General features: G+C 44.2%; 1 protein-coding gene and 1 non-coding gene across 3 annotated transcripts in view; both read left to right on the top strand.

Moving 5' to 3' along the window:
* The window catches only part of LOC143443642 (uncharacterized), a 65,208-nt gene extending 46,551 nt beyond the window's left edge, over positions 1–18,657 (top strand). For both annotated transcript variants that reach the window (XR_013112782.1, XM_076941046.1), the window contains exon 3: positions 18,252–18,657. Coding sequence is in view for 1 of the 2 variants with exons in the window: in XM_076941046.1 (XP_076797161.1) it covers positions 18,252–18,325 (74 nt within the window). In the remaining variant the exon portion in view is untranslated. The remainder of the gene's footprint in view (positions 1–18,251) is intronic.
* LOC117701658 (small nucleolar RNA SNORA17) lies at positions 7,377–7,507 on the top strand. The gene has a single exon (XR_004605795.1). It is a non-coding gene; the product is annotated as a small nucleolar RNA SNORA17 (small nucleolar RNA).
* Positions 18,658–23,979: the final 5,322 nt, after the last annotated feature.

The raw sequence follows: 23,979 nt of genomic DNA, 5'->3' as shown, positions 1-23,979 counted from the left end.
CTCCCCACACATTCACATACCCACACCCCCACACTCCCATATCCACATTCTTCCCCACCCTACCCCCACTCTCAACACATATCCATACCCCCACACTTTCCACACACATATATCTACACATTCACACCCCCATATTCACACACTCATAGCCACACACCCCCTTCCTACCCCTACATACACACCCCCTCACCCCCTACCTACTCTCCCACTCCCCACATCTATACCCCACACTCCCACACATACACCTCCACCCCACATAATTAAAAACAATAAGCTCTCACCCTGTGTTCATTCAAAGTTTAGTATTAATAGAATTTAAAAATTTCCCATGAGTACCAGGCATTTCTTGTTATATTGTTGTTAGATAACTTATAACTTCCTATAGTTGTCTTAATTTTACTTGACTGTGGTTAACATATCAGGAACCTATTACTTTTTTGTTGTTGTTTTGGAGACAGGGTCTTACTATGCATCCCTGGATGGCCTGGAACTCACTATGTAGGTCAGACTGGCCTTAAACTCATAGAAATCTACCTGCCTCTGCCTCCTGAAAGCTAGGATTGAAGTTGTGAGCCACTGTGTCTGGCTAGGAATCTATTACTTTTTAATTGTAATAATTTTACAGTTCCATTTGATTGACTTGTTGAACCCATTTCAAGGATGTAGTTCAATGACTTTTAGCAGCGTGACTCAGCTGGTGTAACTATCACAGCAAGTTTGTCTTAGGGTATGTTCCTTCTGTAAGACCGTTCATGCCTATTTACCCTTAGTCTCTGTCCCTCTCCTCATCCCAGGCCAATACCTGCCTCAAGAAAAAAAAAATCAGCTTCCTTAGTCTGGTGGTGGTGGTGGCACACATCTTTAATCCCAGCACTCTGGAGGCAGAGGCAGAGAGGCAGAGAGGCAGAGAGGCAGAGAGGCAGAGAGGCAGAGAGGCAGAGAGGCAGAGAGGCAGAGAGGCAGAGAGGCAGAGAGGCAGAGAGGCAGAGAGGCAGAGAGGCAGAGAGGCAGAGAGGCAGAGAGAGGCAGAGAGAGGCAGAGAGGCAGAGAGGCAGAGAGGGAGAGAGAGAGAGAGAGAGAGAGAGAGAGAGAGAGAGAGAGAGAGAGAGAGGCAGAGGAGAGGCAGAGAAGCAGAGAGGCAGAGAGGCAGACAGGCAGAGAGGCAGAGAGGCAGACAGGCAGAGAGGCAGAGAGGCAGAGAGGCAGAGAGGCAGAGAGGCAGAGAGGCAGAGAGGCAGAGAGAGAGAGAGAGAGAGAGAGAGAGAGAGAGAGGCAGAGAGAGGCAGAGAGAGGCAGAGAGAGGCAGAGAGAGGCAGAGAGAGGCAGAGAGAGGCAGAGAGAGGCAGAGAGAGGCAGAGAGGCAGAGAGGCAGAGAGGCAGAGAGGCAGAGGCAGACTGATTTCTATGAGTTTGAGGCCAGCCTGATCTACAGATCTAGTTTCAGGACGGCCAGGGCAACACAGAAGCCCTTTATTCCCCTCCCCCTCTCCCAAAATCAGCTTCCACTGTATGGGAAATGGCTACATCTCAGATTCTTGTTGATTCTACTATATTTCATATGGTGTATGTTAATTTTCTCTGCACCAGGTTATCAGATGTTTAACCTCATAGTTGTAATTGTTAATTCACCATCGATCTTTTGTCAGAATCTGGTGCAGCTTGTGTTGAAGACACAATAATTTTGTTTTCCTATCTGCATGATTACAGTAATTTTTCAGCTACATGGGATCCCCACATATAAAACTCCATGAAGATGAGCTCACATCATGCATGAAATACCATTTTCAGACTCTGGGTCTCTTCGATGTTCCCAAATCACACATGGAGTCTGAATTTAGAGTCTAAGTCTGTAGAAGATGCTGTTCTATAGGTCAGATTGTCAAGAGGCACTTTTACTTCTTTGTAGCCCAGAGCCCACATTTGCCTGGAAGGCTCCAAGCTTCCTGTGGCTATCTCAGGTAACTCCCAGCACTACAAGGTTTTTCTGCCATCGCATCTCCTGCACAGATTTAGAAACCCAAATCCCTGGACCAGTGTTTCTCAACCTATGGGTTATAACCCCTTTGTGGGTCTAAGGACTCTTTCACAGGGGTCGAATATCAGATATCCTGCATATCAGATATTTACATCATGATTAATAATAATAGCAAAAGTACTATTTTTGTTAGGAACTAGCAATGAAAATAATTTTATGGCTGGTTGTTACCACAACATGAGGTACTGTATTAAAGGGTCGCAGCATTAGGAAGGTTGAGAACCACTGTTGTTTTCAGGTCTCCCATTTCTAAGATTTGGCCATATCTTCACTATTTTCTATGGGATTACATACTTATTTAAAAGTATATTTGTCTTAAATACATGTGTAAATATGTACATGTGATTTTATACATAGAAAGAAAACAATATATACATAAGAAAAAGATGAGGCTAGCTGGAAGTTATAAAAAAAAATCTATAAAGTATATAGCATGGAAAGATAGTTTATGTGTGACTGGGGTTCCCAAGCAGGCAGAGAGAGATGATTGATTGATTTGGTACTTTCTACCTCAGCTGTTCACGTTCCCTTCCTCAGGTGTATAAGACACATAGGCTTTCTTTTATTTGTTTATTGTTTGGACAGGGTCTTGGGAGGTTCAGGCAGGTCTAGAACTTGATAAATAGCTGAGGATGGCCTGAGCTGATGATCCTGCGTCCGTCACCCAGGTGCTGGGATTACAAGGTAACCCACACCCCTAACATGGTTTTGTTTGCTTTTTCTGGGTTTCTTGTTTTGTACTTATTGATTTGAAGCAAGTGTGACGCAGTCCATACATATCTGCGTGCACGGGGGTTTGTGGTGGTGAGGATGATCCGAGTGTTATCATCAGTGCTGACTGGGGTGGGAATCGACTGGAGACCATTATATAAGTACTTCACTTCTGCTACAAGGTACAGTCTCTGAGGGCTTTCAGAGTTTAGAAAGTTCCCACCATATCATGTTTAAATGTCATGAAAAAGGTGCTCCAAGTGGGACTGCTCACCTGGGGTCATAAACATCACTTGAGCAGGTCTTACGGAAACTGTAGGATGAAGTGTCATCTCCTAAATGGATTGAACAAAGGAAGAAAAACAAATGGCTGATACAGACTTGAAAAGAAAATTGAAGTTCAACCTTCTTAGCCATCTGGGAAACGCAAATTACAATTGTTTCGAGGTTCTATCTCACCTCAGGCAGAATGACTAGCATCAAGGAAACACTGACAGAGAGATCTCTGTGAGCCAGCCTGGTCTATAAAGTGACCAGGGCTATAAAGTGAGACTTGTGTCAAACAACAACAAAAACAAACAAACAAACAAAAAACTAAAACCAAACAAAACAAAAAACCAACCCCCCCCCCCCAAAAAAAACCAAAAAAACAAAAAAACAAACCATGCCATCAAAGGCAGGTGAGCCAGGGAGAATTTAGACTGGAGAAGACACGGAAGTCAGTGTGTAGATTTCCCAAAAAGCTAAAAATAGAGAAGTAACATATGTTCCAGCTAAACCTCTCCTAGGGGTAGATCTGAAGGATTCTTGGTCAGTAGGCCACAGTGATGCTTGCACATCTGTGCCATAACAGCCGGGAGCAAACCAACCTAGATGTCCACCAACAGTGGATAAAGAGACCCTGATACCAGTTCTGGAGAGATGGGTGGATGGCTCAGTTAAGGGTACTTGTTATGGCTGCAAAAGACCCAGGTTCAGTTCCCGGTGCACGTGATGGCTCACAACCATTTATAACTCCAGTTCCAGGGGATCCCATGCCCTCTCATGGTGTATATACACACATGCAGGCAAACATGAGTAATAAAGCTAAAAAAGAAAATGTGGTACAGAATGGAATTCTATGTAGCCATAAAGAAAATGAAATCGTGACGTTTGTAGTAAAATGGATGCAACTGGAGATTATTAGATTAAATGAAATAAGCCTGACTCCAGGAAGATAAATACCACATGTCTTCCCTTATGTGCAGAACCTTGCATTAAAATTGTGGGGTGTGTGCATGTGCCAGTGTGTGTGCATGTGTGTGTGTGTGTGCCCACCCGTGTGAATGTATGTGTGTGTTTAGGTTATGAAGGCAGCAGGAGAGTTGAGGAAGAGATTGCAAGGGAGGTGAGAGATAAGATATTGGAATACAAATAAGAAGGTAGAAAGGGCCCTATCTGGGGGAAGGAAAGAAACCAGTTTGGGGGTGGGGGAGCAACTTGAGGAAAGGGAAACAGCCGATAACAAGATATAATGACATCTATGATATCTATGTAAGGATATTCTACAATGAAACCCATCACTTTGTATGCTAATTTAAAAATTAATTAAAAACCAAAACCAAAAAAAAAAAAAAAAAAAATCCCCAAACAACCTTTCTCCTTTGCTCCTCTTAATTGGTCCTGTATGTAAACTGTTTCTTAGCCCGTATTCCCAGGGAAGTGAAGTAACGAGGCCGGTCTCTGAGCCAAAGTCCGCTCAGGGTGTGCAGTGGGTGGGCATGCTCTTTCCCAACCATTGAGCTGGAAGTGCTCCAGGCCACGCTCCTACGGAACTTGACTCTTCTTCCAGATGAGTGTGTGTGTTTCTACTGAAATCTTTAAGCCACACTCTGAGGCTTGGCCTCACCAAACACAAGCACGGTGCAGTAGTGCAAACAGATAGACTAGCCGAAATACGGCTGTTTCCGGCGCCAGCTCTGTTCGGGGTGCATCATAAGGGATGGAAATCCCACAGTGTGAGAAAGATGTAAGGAAGCAGACACGGCACTTCAGAAATCTGGCTCCCTTATGCGGTAATGAACTTCTTCAGAGGGTACATTTGGTTTCGCTGCTAAGTATAATAAGAGATTGACAGCAGTTGCAAAACAGCCCGCATCAAGTGTGTTTCCAATATTGAGAAACCATCCGAGAGGAATGATACTTGCGGTCACTGAAAATATGCATGAAGATAGGCATGCAGTTTCTCTTTCTCTTTCCCTCTTTCTCTCTCTGAGTCTGTGTCGTTGTCCCCGCTCCCCCACACCTCCTTTTCCCTCTCCTTCTTTCTCCCTCTCTGAGGGGAGGCAGGGTCTCAGGTAGCTTGAGTTGGTCTCAAACTCACTGTAGAACGGAGGATAACCAGGAACTGTTGATTTTCCTGCCTCTCTTCCTCCTTCATGCTGGGATCACAATGTTCAGTTGATATAGTACTGGGGAATTGAACCTAGGGCTTTGCGTTTGTTAGGCAAACAGTCTATCAACTGAGCACGTTCCAGCCACAGTTGTCTCTTGATGTTAGTGACTTCCATGGTCAGTATCTTTCTTGGATGGCTCTCCAATTTTCTCATCGGGGAAGGAAAGGGGTGACTGCTGCCCCTTCCTATCAGATATGAAGGGCTCCGTGGCTTGAGTGGCAGCAAGCCTGGCTGGGATTCTCCTCCCAGGATTGAGCAATTTTTCTAGATCGTATCTTTGGCTTTGCATTCCACATGGTCACTGCATGGAAGTGACCCTAAGCAAATGTGGAGGTGTTGATGTGGCTGGGTTCTCACCAAGTTTTATTGGTGGGGCAGAGTTGGCTTTAACATACCAACCCTGCTTTTGAACTTATTCTATAATGAAACACCACAACCACATGAATGGATCCACATTCAAAGACATTCTTTGTATACATGTGACTTCTAGACACGGTTTGGATCTCTACAGCAACTTCTTTTGAAGAAAAATATTTATTTTATGTGCATGTGTGTTTGCATACATGTGTGCTGTGTGTATGCAGGAGCCCACAGAGGTTAGGAGAGGCATCAGTTTCTCTGGATCTGGAATTACAGACAGTTATGAACCTCTACATGGGTGCTGGGAACTGAATCCAGGTTCTCTGCAAGAGAAGCCAAAACTTTTAACCATAGAGCCATCCCCCCAGCCTTTAGAACTGAAGGACGAGGAGAATGAGAGAGAGAGAGAGCCCATCATCAAAGGCTGAAGTCAGTAGAAAGTAAATAGTGTGGTACTGACCAGGGAGCTTCCCTGAAGGAAGTAGCTCTAGCCCACTGACTTTCTATGCATTCTAGACTTCTTAACAGTCTGTTGGGGCTGGGAGAATGACCAAGATGAGGTTGAGTTTTTAAATATGTCTTTTTATTACTTTAAGTGTGTGTGTGTGTATGTGTCTGTCTGTCGGTATGTGCACATAAGTGCAAGTGCCTATAGAGGGCAGAGGTTTCGGAACCTTGAAGCTGGAGTTACAGGTGGTTGAGAACACTGGATGTGGGTATAAGAAGCAAAGGCCAGATGAGCCATCTTCCAGCCCATAAGACATTTTATACTGAGGGACATTATCCTTCTGCTCTCAAATAAGTTGGAAACATTTTCCTTATTTTTCATTATCTTCTGTTATTTTGACAACTTGATAAATTAAATTTGACTTAATCTATAATAGGTTTTTTTTGCCTCAAGTATTTATTTATTCAGTTTCACAAAATTAAATTTACTGTATTTATTTGTGGCTTTTAGATCTTTTAAGATTAAAATTCTTCTTCATTTTAAGGTCATAAAGAAATTTCTCGGTCAGCAGTGGTGGCACACACCTTTAATCCCAGCACTTGGAAGGCAGAGGTAGGTGGATTTCTGAGTTCAAGGCCAGCCTGGTCTACATAGTGAGTTCCAGAACACAGAGAAGCCCTGTCTCGAAAAACAAACAAACAAACCAAAACAAAAAAAGAAAAGAAATGTCTCTATTCTTTTCTTTGCTTCTTTATTATTATTTTGCTCTATATTCCAGGTCTAATCTTCTAGAATCCCCCCTGATACACAAAGTGAGATATGGCTTTAACTATAATTTATCCTCATTGGTCACATAGTCCATATTCATAATTAAAAAAAAATTTTTTTTTTGTTTTTTTGGAGACAGGATTTCTCTGTGTAGTCCTGGCTGTCCTGGAACTCACTTTGTAGACCAGGCTGGCCTCAAACTCAGAAATCCGCCTGCCTCTGCCTCCCAAGTGCTGGGATTAAAGGCGTGTGCCACCACCGCCCGGCCATAATTTTAAATTTTATTTGTGCCTTCTGTATAGTGTGCATGTATGCTTACAAGTTTGCCTGTGTGTGTATGCAAGTGTGAGTACACACTTACATATTTATCTATGTGTGCTTAAGCCCAAGGCTGACACTGAGAGTCTTCCTCAATCACTAGCTGGGTGGGGTGCTCACCTTTAATCCCAGCACCTGGGAGGCAGAGGCTATTGGATCTTTGTGAGTTCAAAGCCAGCCTGGTCTACAGACAGAGTTCTAGGACAGCCAGGGCTACACAGAGAAACCATATTTTGAAGAACCAAAATAAATAAATAATAAATACACAAACAAATAAATAAAATTAAGAGAGTCTTTCTCACCTGTCCCTAGAACCGTTGCAGGTGTGGCTTCTGTTGTCACATGTGTGTCAGTAGGTAGCATAGAGGAGAGGTTATGTCTCTGGTCAGTGTTCTGATCTATGAATATCTGAATAATCAGTAGCCTAATATTCCCTGAAAAAAACAAGCCTGAGATGAGCACCAGTCCAGTGCCAGGCAGCCCCAACAGATTCCCAGGATGGGGAACAAGCTGGAAACTGGAGAATAGAGGAACACTGGGATTGTAAGCTTAGATTTTTTTTCAAAACTTACTTTAATAAGGGTTCTCAAATGCTTCTACCTGCTTCTAGCCCACAGTCAAAGGTCGGGGAGAAAAGGTGGGTACTAGGACAATGAGAATATAGACCTGTTTAGAAGTAGTTTTTTAAGGGCGATTCCAATCTCCATTGTTAGGATCCCAGCAGTCCAGTTCAGAAGTGTCGGATACAGTAGCAGAAGCCTTGTATTGGCCACAGACTCATTGCAATGAACATTTACAAGCAAAGAAGTATGGACAAGAGGGTGTGCTGTGGGGCGCACTGGGACACACGGCAGCTTCCACAATGAGTTTGGTTTTTGTCTCTGTGGGAATTGAGGCTGCAAGAGTGGAGCAAGGGTACAAGGTACAAGGGGAAGGGGAGAGGAGTGGGATGGGGGTACATGATGTGAAATTCACAAAGAACCAATAAAAATTGAGAGAGAGAGAGAGAGAGAGAGAGAGAGAGAGAGAGAGAGAGAGAGAGTTCCTCAATTACTCTACATTTTGTTCACTGAGGTAAGTTATTTCAATGGAATCTATGAACATAAGCTCATGAATATGACTAGTCTGGCTAGTCAGCTTACTCAGAGGATTCTGTCTCTGCTTCGCATGTGCTGGGATTGCTGAGGGACCTCCATGCCTGCTATTTATGAGGGTGCTAGGAATCTGAACATCTGTACAAATGCTTTACCTGCTGAGCTAACTCCCCTAGCTCTAGTTGTTAAAATGTATTGCCCTCAGCTCTATACTAATGGCACTTGTACAGTCATTCTTGGATGTTCACCAAGTAGCTCAATCTACCTAATGTGTGCAAAACCCAAACCAACCAACTAACCAACCAACCAACCAACCAACCAAACAAAAAACCAGTAAGAGTTCAGGGCCTGAGAGGACAGCTTCAAAGAAGCGTCTTCTGGACATGACATGGCAGTTGCACACACAAACTCATAGCAGCTGTGTTGCCTGCACAGGATGGAGCCAGTCAACATCCCAGCATGCAACGAGGCCAGCCTCTGCCTTCTTGTTTTAGCCTTAGGACCATGAAACAAGTGTCTAGTTAGCACCACCACATCATACTGTTTGTTGGTGCCCAGGCACAGCACTGAAACATTGTAATTTTCCCAGCCTTAAGAAGTCATAATACACACCTTACAGAAAAACACCTTAGGTAGTCAGTTGCTCTAGTTTGCTTTCTATTGCTGTGATAAACACTGTAAACAAAAACAACTTGGGGAAGAAAGAGTGTATATTAGCTTACAAATTATAGTCATCACAGAGGGAAGCCAAGGCAGACACTAAAGGTAGAATCTTGATGCAGAAACTTATCAGAAACCACAGAGAAACTCTGCTTACTGGCTTGCTCCCTGGATCATATTCAGCTACCTTTCTTATACAACCCAGGCTTACCTGCCTAGGAATGGTACCATCCCCAGTGGGATGGGTCCTTTCATATTAATTAATAATCAAGAAACTGTTCCACGGACATGCCCAAAGGCTGGTCTCGTGGAGGCAATTCTTCACCTGAGGTTCCCTCTTCCTAGGTGTGTCAAGTTGACAGCCATGATTAGCCGTCACAGTAGGCTTTGTTCAGATGTGAGTTACAGTGCTGCTGGCCCTCAGTTTAATGTCAATCAACTAACAGTATATGGTAACTAAGGTGCCTTTCAGCAGAAACTGACATAAAAAAGCTTTGCATCAGCAGCACACTGTACTAAAGAGTTCTGTATTTGAGAACCATCACTATTATACCCCCTCCCCCATTCCCTATATAGCCCTATAGGGAATGTCTGGGAAACTGCAACAGTAACTGGGGCTGGAGAGATGGTTCAGCAGTAAAGAGCACTTAATGTTCTTACAGAGGTCATAATTTTGGTTTCCAGCACCCACAAGGTAACTCATAACTGTATATAGCTAAAGTTCCATGGGATCTGATGCCATCTTCTGGCCTCCTCAGGCACTGCATTCACATCACACACACACACACACACACACACCTCTTTTTGTGCAGGCAAACATACACATACATAAAAATAAGTACACCTTTATAAAAAAGGAAAAGTAGTAATTACAGCAGTTACATTATCACAAAAGGGATTTGTAATGTTTACACACACAAAAAGGAGAAAGAAAGGAAGGAAGGAAGGAAGGAAGGAAGGAAGGAAGGAAGGAAAGAAGGAAGGAAGGAAGGAAGGAAGGAAGGAAGGAAGGAAGGAAGGGAAGGAAGGAAGGAAGAAAGAAGCCTTTTGAATGTTCCTCAAAATAAATTTGCCTGAGAGGACAGACAGACTATGTTCATGGACATGAAGATTCAATAGTATAAATAATACCCAAGTTTTTCCCTTAAAGATAGCTACAAACTGTCCTGGTACTATTGTTTATGCAGCCCCTCTTTTCCATTTGATCTGGATGTCCTTTTGTCACTAAAGGCTCTGTCTTATTCTGTATCACTCGTAAGTTAGGGAATTCCTGCACCAAGGTTGCAATGCTTCACTCCTGAGGTTTTATCAAAAACTTCACCTGCTAAACTGTGCTGTTGGTGGGGGCTCAGTGGGTAGAGTGCTTGCTTAGCATGCGTGAAGCCTGGGTTGATTTCTGGCACTGTGTGAACCAGTGTCAGGCTGTTCACCTGTAATCCCAGCATCCAGGAGGTCAAAGCAAGTCAGAAGTCCAAGATGATTCTTAGCCTTAGAGCTAATCTTAGATCTTTTAAATTTATATTTACTTATTTATTTATCTTTTTTTTTTTTTGAGGGAGGGTCTTTCTACATAGTCCTGGCTGTCCTGGAACTTACTCTGTAGACCAGGCTGGCTTTAAACTCATAGGGATCCACCTGCCTCTGCCTCCTGAGTCCTGGGATTTAAAGGCATGAAACACCATAATCAGAATGCTCTTAAAAAACTCTTTAAGTTTAGTTCCTTCTACATTTAAGTTTTCTTCAATATTTTGTTTTTGTCATCCATATAAACTTTAGAATCACATTGTCTAGCTGCAAACATGTATTTTATATATACACATATAATATACATACACAGGTACAGTTTACAATTAAACCAAGGAGACATACCTATCTGCTATTGACTCTTCTCACCAGTGAACGTGGTCTGTCTTTTCTCTTAGGCAGATCTTCTATATTCTGCAGAAGTCATAAGTTTTCCTCACATATGCCTTGAAAATTCTTTTACTTTTAGGTTTCTTTTTAAAAATTACTACATGTACATGGGTGTGCCTGTGCTGCCTATGAATGCAGGTGCCCACAGGGTTCAGAAGAGGGCAGATCCCTTGGGGCTGGAGTTCTAGGCAGTTTCCATCTCCCTGACAGAGGTGCTGGGAACTGAACTCCGGTTTTGGGTTGTCTGTAACAGCAGCAAGTGCTCCTAACAAGGAAGCCATCTCTCCAGCCTGGAAATCCCTTTATTGATACAGCAGTTCCTTCAGTGAGCATTATTACTGTGAGATAGTCAGCCCGTGGGAGTCTGCAGCACTATGTGGAGAACAGGTGGGGGAGGGGAGCGGCATGTTCTGAGCCTGGTTGAAGTCAAGTGTTTTCACAGGAACAAGTCAGTTTTTATGTGGCGTAGATAAAACCGCACGAGGAGATTAGTGAAGATGCAGGAAAGGCTTAAGGGCTCAGTTGTTTCGTTTGCTCCAGCAATCCCTTCCAACGGTTCTGTTTCAGAAAGTTTGAAGTAATTCTGCGATCGTTAATTCCTCTTACCCCTTGACGTCCTTGTAAGAGGACGGATCATCATCACCCCTGTGTTACAAATGAGGAAACTGAGGCAGACAATGGCTTGGAGTTGTACAACTGGTTTGTTGTGGGGCTGTTGGAGGGCACTGTGTACACATACTCCCTGTACAGACACAGATGCATACATATAAATAAAAAATAAAATGAATCTTAAATAGAAATCATTCAAAATGGTTAATGAAGAAAAGATTTAAAAAACAAAACAAAAGACCCCCCCCCAAAAAAAAAAAAAAAAAAAACGAAAACAAAAAAAAAAAAAACAAAGCTCCTGGCAGTCTGACTCTTCCTTGCAGAGAACTAAGGAGAGTGGTCACTGTCCAGCCCAGCCCTCCTTTATTGAGTTTCTATTATATTCCCAGCTGGAGGAAACACTGGGACAGTGTAAGTTCCCACTCAGGCCTGGATTTGAGCAAGGACAGAGATGGGGCTGGTGCTCTGGGTCAAAGACACTCCACACATTTTTTCAGGGCCTTGGGTCATTTGCAGTGAGCCCCATAACTCCCACACATTTGCTTCTTAATGTCCCAAGGCTCTCCCTGCTGCAAGGTTCCCATAGGAACGTGGCTGCCTGCCAGGCGACCTCATGTGCATACCATTCTTCTGGGAGGCAGGGGAGGCCAAGAGGAGGCCAAGAGGAGGCCAAGTTGGCTGGCTGCTTAACTGTTTGCGCCCTAGCTCTGTGTAGTACTTTCCTGACAACTGAAGGTAAAACAGAGAAGAGATATTTATGTATTCATAGAAGCATCTGGAAAACAACTGTTTTTAAGGATAGCCCAATGGAAACCACATTCCTTGGTTTGTTATGAAACTGTCTTCCACCTGAATGGCATTTTCAAGTCACGAGGCTTTGAGAGGTGTGACTAAAGCAGTGTGACTATTTTTTTTAAGTGAACACACCAAAATATAGTCATCTAAATGACGACTGCAGCCATCCAACAATCCAACCAACCACTGGGTTGCTGGCTCACTCTGAGACACTGGACCTGTCACATCCCCGGCAGGGAATTTGTTTTGCATTCATTGGATCGGTTTTTGTTGTTTTCGTTGTTGTTTATCGTTTGTGCAACATGTATGAGACCCTTCCTGTGTACTGAACACTCTGCTGAACTCTGGAGATAGAAGGCTGAGGGATGGGTCGTCCCTTGAGGGTTAGACACCTCCTGTGGGCCTAGCACTCTGATAGAACCTGGGAACAGAACTGTTATCTCTGTGGATCCAGAAGGCACCTGTTGGAGTACCCAAGTTCTTGTGTTCCACAGTGATCTAGTTTCCTGTCTGGTCTGTGACAGAATACTCTAACCAAAACAAATTTAGAAAAGAAAAGGGTTACAATTTGACTTACACTTCAGGTCCATCATTGAGGGATGTTGGGGCAGAAGCTCAGGGCAAGAAGCATGGAGCATGTTGCTTGTTAGCTGGCTCACAGGTAGACCTGTGAATCAGCTAACTTTCCTATACAGTCCAGACCAAGGGATGGCGCCGCCCACAGTGGGCTGGGCCTGTCCACACCAATTAACAATTAAGTTAATCTCCACAGGCCAGTCTGATCTAGGCAATCCCTCAGTTGAGACTTTCTTCTCAGAGGACTGTAGGCCGTGTCAAGTTGATAGTCAAAGTTATGTAGGAGACATGGCAAACTGTGTAACTATGAAAACATCATTAGAAATAGGGCAGTTTATCAAGAAAGGGAAGACATTCTCAAGAATGGTTGTGGTCTAGTGAGCTGCAGAAAAAGCTCCCAACACACTAGGCCACAAGCTACACACATTGACCTAGCGGCCCCTCTCTCACACTTGTATAGCACGCTCCATTTGTTGTGTGAAGCCCAGGTGGGAAAGGATTAGTCTTTCTCTGCCTCCAGCTTCTTTCACAGTCTCAATGTTGCTCTCTAGTCCCTACACTCTTGCCACACACTGGAGAACCAGTTTTACTGAGGGGCCTGGAAAATGAACCTGGCCTGGGTGTGATCCCAGTGTAGTCGGGGCTGTATTATATCAGGCAACTTTCCTAGACACTTCTGAGTCACAGGATTGCTGTGAGGGAAATAAAATCAGACAATACATACATGAGTAGCCTTAACCCAGAGGTCAGCAGAGGAGGCTGCTCCGTGAGAATGCTTGTGATTGTTTCAACTCTGCAGACAGTGCCACCATCTCTCTTTGCTGGACCAAATTCTGAATGAACTTCCTGAAAAACCATGATTTTGTAGTGCATATAAATGATGTACAGTATTGGATTGAAAGAGCTAAAATGTCACATGATGAAAATAAAATCTTCTTTCCCCTTTTCCTTCTGTTGCTAGTCCCCTCCTCAGAGACAAGTAATGAAGCCAGGATCTAGATTTCTTCAAGATTGGTCTGTACCAACATTGGCTGCTTATTGTTTGTCTTTTCTGTGATTTGTTGGTGGGTAGACCTGACAACACTGTGTATAGTATAGGAATACAATGTAGTGATTTGATGTAAGTGTATACTGTAGAGTGGTTACCACAATGAAGTCAGTTACTGTCTTATCATTTCATAGCATCTCTATTATTTGTATGCTGAAAACATGTATTTTTTAAAAAGATTTACTACTTTATTATTTATTTATTGTTCTTTTGAGACAAGGTTTCTCTGTGTAGCCCTAATTGTCTTGGAACTCTTTGCTTTGTAGACCAGGCTGGCCTTGAACTCAGACATCCCCCTTGCCTCTGCCTGCTTTTCCAATGCTGGGATTTAAAGGTGTGTGAAACTAGGCTTGATATATTATTTTATTTTTTCATCGTGTGTCTGTGTGTGTATGTATGTGCTCTCAGAGGCCAGAAAAGGGCATCAGATTTCCTAGAGCTAGCTGTGAGCCCCTTGATCTGGGTGCTGGGAACAGAACTTGGGTCTTTTGTAGGAGCAGTAAGTGCTCTAAACCGTGGCACCATCTCACTGGCCCCCCCACTTATGATTTCTTTCTAGGCCTTTCAAATACTCGGTACAGTATTACTAACTATAGACATCAAGCTGAACATCAGACAACTAGAATACACTTCTTTATAAGTAAAAAGATGTATCCTTTGACCAACATCGGCACGTACGTGAGTGCCTGGTATCTCGGTAACTGCCACTCTGCTTGCCGTTTCTATGAACTTGACCTTCGTGCATATGTGGGCTCATATTGATTTTTCTCTCTGTGTCTGGCTTATTTCATTTAGCATATTGTCCCCCAATGTCTTCTAAGTTGTCACAAATGGTGCGACTTCTTTTTTTGTGTGATTGACTACTATTCTACTTTCCTCTATATACCCCTTGGTGGACACTTAGGGTGCTCCCCTGCCTCAGCCATGGTGTCCAGTACTACAATGGATATGCAGTTTCCTCTTCAGTAGTCTTGTTATGTGTATGCCCAGAAGTGGGGTTGATGGAGCATGTGTAGCTCTAATTTCAATTTTAAAGATTAAGTATATGTCTGTGTGCCTGTTTATCTGTAGGTGTGTCATAGACATACAGTGTGTACAGAAGCCAGAAGAGGGAATTACCCATAGTTTTTGTGAACTGTTTGCTATGCTCTGGGAACCAAACCCAGGGCCTCTGCAACAGTGTTATGCATTCTGAGCTACAGAATCATCTCTCCAGCCCCAAGTTTTCATTTTTAAGGGACCTTTCATAGTGTTTTAATAATGCCTATGTGTAAGGGTTTCCTTTTAGCCACAGCCTCAACAACATCTATCTCATATCTTCTTGATCATACCCTAACAAGTGTGAGGTTGCAGTGGATGGCAGTTTTCATTAGCGTTTCTCTGATGACTTTCATATACTTATTGGATACTTGCATTTCTTCTTGGGGAAATATCTATTCTGGCCTTTCAGAACTTGAAATTAGATTAGCTGCGTGTGATGCACATGCTTTTAATCCCAGCACTTGGAAGGCAGAGGCAAGTAGATCTTCATGAGTTTCAAGGCCACCCTGGTCTACATATCAATTTTGAGGCCAGCCAGAGCTACAGAGTGAGACCCTGTTTCAAAAACAAACAAATCAAACCAAACCAAAGCAACAACAACAAAACAAAAAACAAAAGAAACTCTGTGATTTGGGAGCTGGAGAAATAGCCATTTTTGTGAGTATCATGGACTATTCCAATTTACAGAAGAATGGCAAAACAAGAAAATACAATGGGCTGTTTAAACCAGCGCTGGTCACATTTCTGGACTGATAACTGCTTGTATGTGGATCTGATTGGGGGAATCCTGGGTGTTTTCTCTTACACGCTCCACTTCTTCATTCCAGGACTGCTCAGATCACCTCCAAATACTACCTGTCTCAGCCGTGCAAAGCTTCTCATATAATAATATAACAATGATGACATTTTAGGGCTGGGAGATGGCTTGGTCAGTATCCATACTTCATCCCACAGAACCCATGTTCAAAAAAGAAAGAAAAGCCAGATGTAGGGGGCTGGCTTAGTAAATAAAGGTCCTTGCTGCCATGTCTGACATGCTGGGTTCTATCCATGGTAGAAGGAGAGAATGGACTTCTGCAAGTTGTCCTCTGACCTCCGTTACAGCTCAGTGGTATTCATGTGCCTCTCCCAACCCTACACTTGTGTGTACACACACACACACACACACACACACACACACACACACACACACGCGCGCGCGCGCGCACAGAGAGAGAGAGAGAGAGAAGGGGGGGAGACAGAGACAGAGACAGAGACAGAGACAGAGACAGAGAGAGAGAGAGTTTAGGATAATTGTTGAGTTCCAGGCAAGGTGGGAAATCCTGTGTCAAGGAAAAGGTAGAAAGCATTTGAGGACTAATATCTGAGGCTGTTCTTAGGTGTGTGTATACATGTACAGACAGGTACCCACACTCGTGTGTGCCTGTACACATTCAAGAGTGTGAGCACACATGAATACACAAATGGCAACATTTTAAGCTGGGCATGGCAGTCTTGAAACCTCTCCAGGACATATAATTAATAGGCACATTTTTTCCTGCGGCTGGCATGAAGCATCAGGGGTGCAGAGAAGATTCCAGACAGCCGCTCTAGAAGCAGCTGCTAAGATCTGCACTCTAATTTGCTGCCACAGCTTGACACAGTGAGATGCATTAAAATGTGCCACACTGGTTAACATGGGTTCAAGTAGACAAAGACTGCCAATTCGGAAGGAGGGTAAGTGGCCTTTGGTGGCTCTCTTAGTGATGCCCAGACTGCATGCGGTGGGAAATTACAGTGTGCTTATATGGGCAGTTCTGGCACAATCCAAGCACAAATGAGACCCAAGGATTAGCTTTCCTGGATGAATAATTATCCCTGAATCATGAGACAGGCACCCGCGGGAAGAAGAGTGCTTGTCTTTCTAAGAAGTCTCCAAACACTGTCAGAGAGTCGTATCCTCGCATGAGTTCCATGCAAATGAGAACCGGCCCTTAACGTCTTCGTGAGCCAAAGAAAATTCTTGGTTGGGACTGAAAAAAAAATGTTAGATAAATAATTTCTTCTTGCCTCTCAGAAGGCCACAGCTATCGCTGTAATCCAGAGCTGGCCTCTAAGCAAGTCTGGCGGGTTTTGTTTGGACCAGCTGTTATGATGAACTTACAGTAATTCCAGGTTTTCCTCTACTCCAGACAGAGCCAAGAGCTATCTATGTAAGCATCCGGCTTACTTCATAGCTCTCTTCAGTACCTGCTGACTACTGATTGTTCAGTTTTCTGACTTCTTTCTTCACTGAAACGGGACCATAGGGGAAACTCCTTCCGGGCAGCTGAGGAAGCTGGCAAGGGTTTATGTCAGGTTAGGAAAGCTGGACTAAGCACCAAGGGAATCTGTTTAGGTGGCCTATGTGACGTGACCACTGTGTCTAGACTGAGCTGGACCTTTTCACTCTCTGTACGACAGACCTTCTGTGTTTCACTATTATCACTAAGAGGTGGGGAATATTAATGAGGAAAACTGAGCTCAGAAAGATTGACTCGTCCTTAGGATGAACCGCTGATAAACCAGTCTCAGAATTTGAACTTGGCTGCAGTCTGAAGATCAGCCCTCTGCTTGTCTGCCCTATGCTGTAAGATGGCCATAAACAATGAAAGCCTCTAGTTAGAGCCCAAGAAGAGAGCCCAGGATGAGAACTCTAAGCTGTGTAAAGGGGAGGAAACAGGCTAGGAATGTAGCTGCTGGTAGAATGCTTGCTTGCCCAGCATGCACGAGGCTCTGGATTGGGCTCTCAGTACTGTATAAACTGTGTATGTTTGTGATCCCCGCTCATGGAGGCAAGGGCACCAGAAGTTTAAGAGGACCCTTGACTACACAGTGAGTGAATTCCAGGTAGCCTGGACTACATGAGACTGTCTCTGAGAAGACCAAGTGGGAGAACATGGAGCTAGGCAGACAGGATATGTGGAAATGTGTGGAAATGCAGCAGAAGCTGGGTTTGTTGATCCTGGGCCCAACTTCTGAAGATCTTAGGAATCCCGGAGCCCAGTGGGAGATAGTTGGACAGATTTGCTGGAACTTTGAGCAAATCTTGTTTCCTAAGGCAAACATTCAATATGAATAAACTCAAGTGCTTTTCCCCTAAGGCAAACATTCAATATGAATAAACTCATGTACTCCAGGGGTCTCAGGATCCTAGACATGCCCCAGGACACTGAGGCCTGTGGTGTAAAGACTTTAAAATGAGTTTCCTGTGAAGGATGGGTGACTCATTGCTTTGTCCCCACCTCTTGATGGGCTGACAAGAAAGTACAGAAGGTATGCTTTAAGGGTAGAAAGAATTTTCAGCTGAGAGTGGTAAATGACCTCTGACTAGAGCTTCGCCCCTAGAACCCCAACGGGCCAGGAAGGTCAAGGACAACCTGGCTGACAATGTCTTCCTTTGTTTGCCCCTGGTCTTTAGTCTCTTCTGCTGATCCTGAAGCAGCTCCACAGGCCTGCATGTTCCAGAAGTCACTTCCTGAGGTACCAAGGTGATGCTTGTGACAAAGGCCTGATACTCAAAGTAGTTGTACGGCAGGATCCCGGAAATGACTCATCCAAGATCCTGACGGGAGGAAAATTCATTCTCAAAACCATCAAGGGAGAACTAGGGGATGCTTCACCTGGTTAAAGTGCTTGTCAGCCAAGTATGGGACCTGGATACTCCAGAACTGTGTGAAAAAAAAAAAATCAGGTACCGTGGCACATGCTCGTAATCTCAGTGCTAATGTGACACAGATGGGAGCTTGCCAGCCAACCTAGCCTAATGATTGAGCTCCAGGACAACAAGAGCCTCTGTCTCAAAAATAAAGTATGCAACACCTAAAGTATGACATGGAGGGTTGACTTCTGGCCTCCATGGGCACATGCATGTGTGCTCACACATGGGTGTACACACATGTGCACATACATGAAGTCAAGAGAAGAATGGTCCCACTCCTCTTCTCCATTGGGAAGAAGGTTCTAATAAAGAGACAGGAGACACATTCATCTTAGAATTATTTGCTGCAAATTTAACATGAAGCCAAGGGCCAGTAGAAGATGAGCCATTCACCAGCTTTGTGTCTCTTGGTAGGGGAAGGGAAGTCTCCTCTGGGTGGAATGAAATAGACAAAGAAATAGACAAAGACTATCTAATGGACAATAACTTCTGAGACCTATATATCCATGTCCTGGCTTCATGATGAGTCTTTTATTATAATGTGGACCATTTGGTGGCTTGTGAGACACAGAGCATGTGACTCATACAAAGGTGGTGGGCTCAAAATAGAGAGAACCAATAGTTTACTCTTGGCTGGACACTAATAAGTTGCCGGTAAATTACTCCTCCCTGAGACCCACTTTCCTGTCTGCCAAGTACAAAAACACTCCTGAATCTTGACAGAGCTGCGTACATTTTAAAAGTGCAAAATACATTATGTGTGCTAAGTAAATGAGAGAGAATAAAAAGAAGAGAAATATAGAATTAAATAGATAATAGAAAAATAGTAATACCCAGGGTCAGCAAGACAGCACAGTAGGTAAGGGTACTTGCCACCAAGGCTGACAACTTGAGTTCAATTCCCAGAACCCATAAGGTGAAAGGAAAGAACTAATTTTAGGAAGCTGCTCTCTGACTATCTCACAGGCACCATGGTATGTGTATACTCATTGATAAACAAATAGATGTAAATTTAAAAAAGTACTAACTGGGGCTGGAGAGATGGCTCAAGGTTAGGAGCACAGGTTCTCACGAGGACCCAGATTCCATTCCTCACATCTACATTCACAGCTCACCACCATCTGTAACTTCAGCTCCAGGGGATCTAATGCCCTCTCCTGACCTGGGAGAGCATCAGGCACACATATGCTGTGTACTTATACCTGAGAAAAACACTTATGCACCTAACATCAAATACATAAATCTAGGGCTGGGTGTGGTGGCACATGCTTTTAACAATCCAAGCACTTGGGATGCAGAGGCTGCCAGATCTCTGTGAGTTTAAGGCTAGCCTGGTTTACAAAGCAAGTCTAGGACAGGCAGGGCTTTGTTACACAGAGAAACCCTGTCTGGAAGAAACAAACAAACAAACAAACAAACAAAATCTAAAAAAATGAATTGAAAAAAAAAATAGTAGCAACCAGTGATGGTAAGTACAAGGTGGGAAGATAGTCTTTTGCAATTAAGTCTCATTATGTAATCCAAATTGCCCTTGAACTCTATTCTCCTGCCTCAGCTTCCCAACGGCTGGAATAAAAGGGCACACCCCACATACCTCATGTAAGCTCAAGATATGAACAGTATCTTGTTCATCTTTGTACTCTAATGCCTTATAATATATAAATATTATATTATACATGCACACACATACACACACATATATACATATATACAAATATAATATGTGATATATAATGGCACATAGTAGCAACCCCTAAGCATGTGAGCCTGGCTGGTGTAGTACCATGTATGTGTATGATTGTTTTTTATATTTTGGCAGCAGTGGAAGTAAATGAGCTTCTGCTTAGACTCCAGCAGAGAAGCATTTCGAAATCCCATGAAACTAAACAAGGAACAGAGAAGGAAGGACGTTTTTTGTCTTGCTAGAGGGGACGGACACACAATGTAAGGGCAGTTTTGAACTGTCATTTGGGGAAAGCAGTGGCCTTCTTTAGGAGTGATCTCATTCCCACTCTTTGGTCGGTTCTGCTAAGTAGCACAACTCTTTTCTGCATGGCTCCGAAAGGCAGTGCATCAGAGGGGAAAGGCCACAGAGTCCCTTGGACAGTGACCTATTGACATCAGCTATTAATAGCCATTAAGTCCTTGGATGGAGCCCAAGCTCCTCTCACCCCAGAGATAGCCTTGTATTCAGAATATGCACGATAGAGCTGCAGAACTCTGAGATCTCTTGGAGTTTCCCAGTTAAGGATGTGTTTTTCCCTTCCCTTCCCTTCCCTTCCCTTCCCTTCCCTTCCCTTCCCTTCCCTTCCCTTCCCTTCCCTTCCCTTCCCTTCCCTTCCCTTCCCTTCCCTTCCCTTCCCTTCCCTCCCCTCCCCTCCCCTCCCCTCCCCTCCCCTCCCCTCCCCTCCCCTCCCCTCCCCTCCCCACCCTCCCCCTCCCCTCCCCTCCCCTTCCCCTTCCCCTTCCCCTTCTTCTCTTTTTTACTTTTCTTTCATTTTTCTCTTTCCTTTCTTCTTTTTTTCTTCTCCTCTTCCCCTTCCTCTTTTTTCTCCTCCCCCCCTTTTCCCCTTTAAAGTCATACAAAGGACATTTGGCCTGCAGACTCCATCTGCCTATGTAGTATGCTAACTTTTTTTTTTTTCCACTTAAAAGTCTAAGTGGCTCCTGAGCTTTTAACAAGGACACCAAGTTTCTCAGTCATGCTGGAAAGAAACAAGTACTGTAAGGGGAAGCAAGCCAGCCAGCCATGACACACTGGACTCCGGGGGTCGGGAGGAGCTGATGTTCCAGTCGGCACAGGTCCAGCGGTAAACTATCGCTGGCCATGAACAGCGCATTACTTTTATTGTCTCCACGATTAAAAACCTGACAAGAAGCAACTTAACAGAGGAGGGGTTATTTTGGATCTCGGGTTGATGGGCCATAGTTTGTCATGGTGGAAGGCACGGTGGAAGGAGGGTGCAGTAGGCATCACATTGCGTGCACCGTCAAGGGGCAGAGGTGACTGAATGCTGGTGCTTGCTGTTCTTTCTGTATTTCCCACTTTTACTCTGATTCCCCTTCCACAGGATGGTGCCATTCACATTAAGGGTGCGTCTTCCCTTCTGAGTGAAATGTCTAAGGAAACAGCCTGACTCAGGCTGACATGTGTCTCTTAAGTGATTCTAAGTCTAGTCAGGCAGACAATGAAGACTCCTCATCCTAAGCATCCTGGATGCTGGGAGCAGGCAGGGCCATCTTTTCCCTCTTGCACAGTCACACTTGATATCACCACTTCTAAGACTGGAGAATCTTTGATAATTGTGAGTCCTAAATACAGGACAAAACCAGGTCCTATAGTTTAATGTCAACTTAACTTCTGTCTTTCAAAACTTGCCTCATATAGTGTGTTACCATATAGAGCCCTCTCTGAAGGGTAGGATGGTGTTCTCCTACTGAGCTTCAGTTGTCAAATTGATTCACCCCAGACTTGTCTGAAGGAGTCTCATTCCATAAACTACCTTGATCAGACTGGCTTGTAGGCGTGTCTCTGGGGCATTTTCTTGATTGCTGATTGATATGAGGGGTGGGGGTCTAACCCACAGTATCACTACCACGCAGGGCTCCTGACTATGTAAGACAGCTAGTCAATGTAGAGTTGGGAGAACAAGCCAGGAAGCAGCGTTTTCTGTGGTTTCTGCTTCAGGTTCCTAGTATGACTTTCTTCAACAGTGGGTCGAGAACTGGCAGTGTAAGCCAAATCAACCTTTTCCTTCCGAGCTGTTTTTAGTGTTCATCACTAAAAACCAAGTGCTTGAAAACTAAGATCATATGTATTAGTTATTTCCTGTTGCTGTGAATAAACACCATGACCAAGAACTCTTACTCTTACTGAAGAGTTCACTCGAGCTTACGGTCCCAGAGGGACATCCTGACAAGGAAACCGGACTGGCATCCAGAGAAAAAGGTGGGAGCTCACATCCTCAACCACAAGCAGGTAGCAGAGAGAGTGAATTGAATGTGACCGAGTGTTTTAATCTCAAAGCCCCCTTCCAGTGACACGCTTCCTCCAGCAAGGCCTCCTCAGACATTGCCACCAACCGAGGAACAAGGATTCAGACATGCGAGCTGGTGGGGATATTCCCATTCAAACTGTCACAACATATTTATGAAATAGTATGATGATTTGATACATGTCTATGTTTTGTTGTCAGAACAAGTGGTTAATGTTTCAAAATCTTAGCTATTCAGTTTTTAGATACTAGGATAATAATGATGCAGATCTGTGGGACACAGTGTGATAGTCCAATGCATGTGTGTGGCATGTCCTGCCACACAGGGGGCGTGGTGGAGGTGGGGAGTTGGCATTCTTGTTTCTTCCTTAGTCCTGGTTCTTGGAGCTGTCATACTCCTCTCTTCAAATTATTCATAACTAGATGACAAGTTGCTGTGACCAGTGTCATCCCCACTGTGCTTACATACATGTCTCCTTCAGTATAATCGTTCTGAAAGGTTCCTGTTACCTCCCTATCTAGCCGTGTCTTAGGTCTCATCCATTCTGAGTCTAGTGTGTAGAACACAAATATGACGATGCTTCTGACATTTCTGGGCACATCCTTAGGGACATCTGGACATCTGGCTTTAATCCTGGCTCTCCATCCTCAGTGGACCAGGGTTGCAGTGATTTCCTGACAGGGCTGGCCTGAGATATGGATGGAAACTTGACCTGTAAGAAAAGTGGCTTATGGGGGATATGGGCCTCCTCCACAGAGGACCTCTCTGGTTATTCCTACCCTGCAATGGCAGGGGATTAGACCCACATGGATCTATTAGGGGTGATAAACAAGCCAGAGACCCCACATTCCCCAAAAAGGTATAAGGTATCATAGAAGAACATGGGCTTGGGGCAGGGATGTGATCCATGAGAAAAACCAAAGCCAAGTGGTGTGGCCTCAGGCCATTCACTTCGCTACTCAGCACATCGAGAGAGGTTTGGCCATTTGTAAGAAGTGGATGGAGGAGGGCTGGTGCTGTAGCTCAGTGGTGGAACGTTTGGTTAGCATTGAGGTTCTAGGTTTAAGTTCCAGTGCAGTCATAAACAAGGGGAGGGAGAGAGAGAAGAAGGAGGAGAAGAAGGAGGAGGAGGAGGAGGAAGAGGAGAAGGAGGAAGAGGAAGAGGAGGAAGAAAAGTAGTAGGAGGAGAATGAAGAAAAGGAGGAGGAGGAGGAGAAGGTAGAGGAGGAGGAAGAGATATAAAGGAATATGTCTTCCTCTCAGGGTGGCTGCAAAGATTAGAAAGCATACTTATGTATTAAGAAGCTGTCCAAAGGCCATCAGTTTTAATTCTGGCCCCAAAATGGAAGCCAACAGAACCAGAAGGTCCTAATGCCTGCCTCTTCACTCAGAAGCTTTGCCAACAGAGGCTGGATATGTTATTTATTTGGGGACAGGGCTGGGCTGGATTGTTGCTAGGACTCTGAACAATGGGCTCTTGAAACTGGCCTTC

The sequence above is a fragment of the Arvicanthis niloticus genome, chromosome 1 (genome assembly GCF_011762505.2).
Source record: "Arvicanthis niloticus isolate mArvNil1 chromosome 1, mArvNil1.pat.X, whole genome shotgun sequence".
Taxonomy (NCBI): domain Eukaryota; kingdom Metazoa; phylum Chordata; class Mammalia; order Rodentia; family Muridae; genus Arvicanthis; species Arvicanthis niloticus.
Note: the sequence above shows the minus strand (reverse complement) of the source record. Positions and strands in the feature narration are given on the sequence as shown.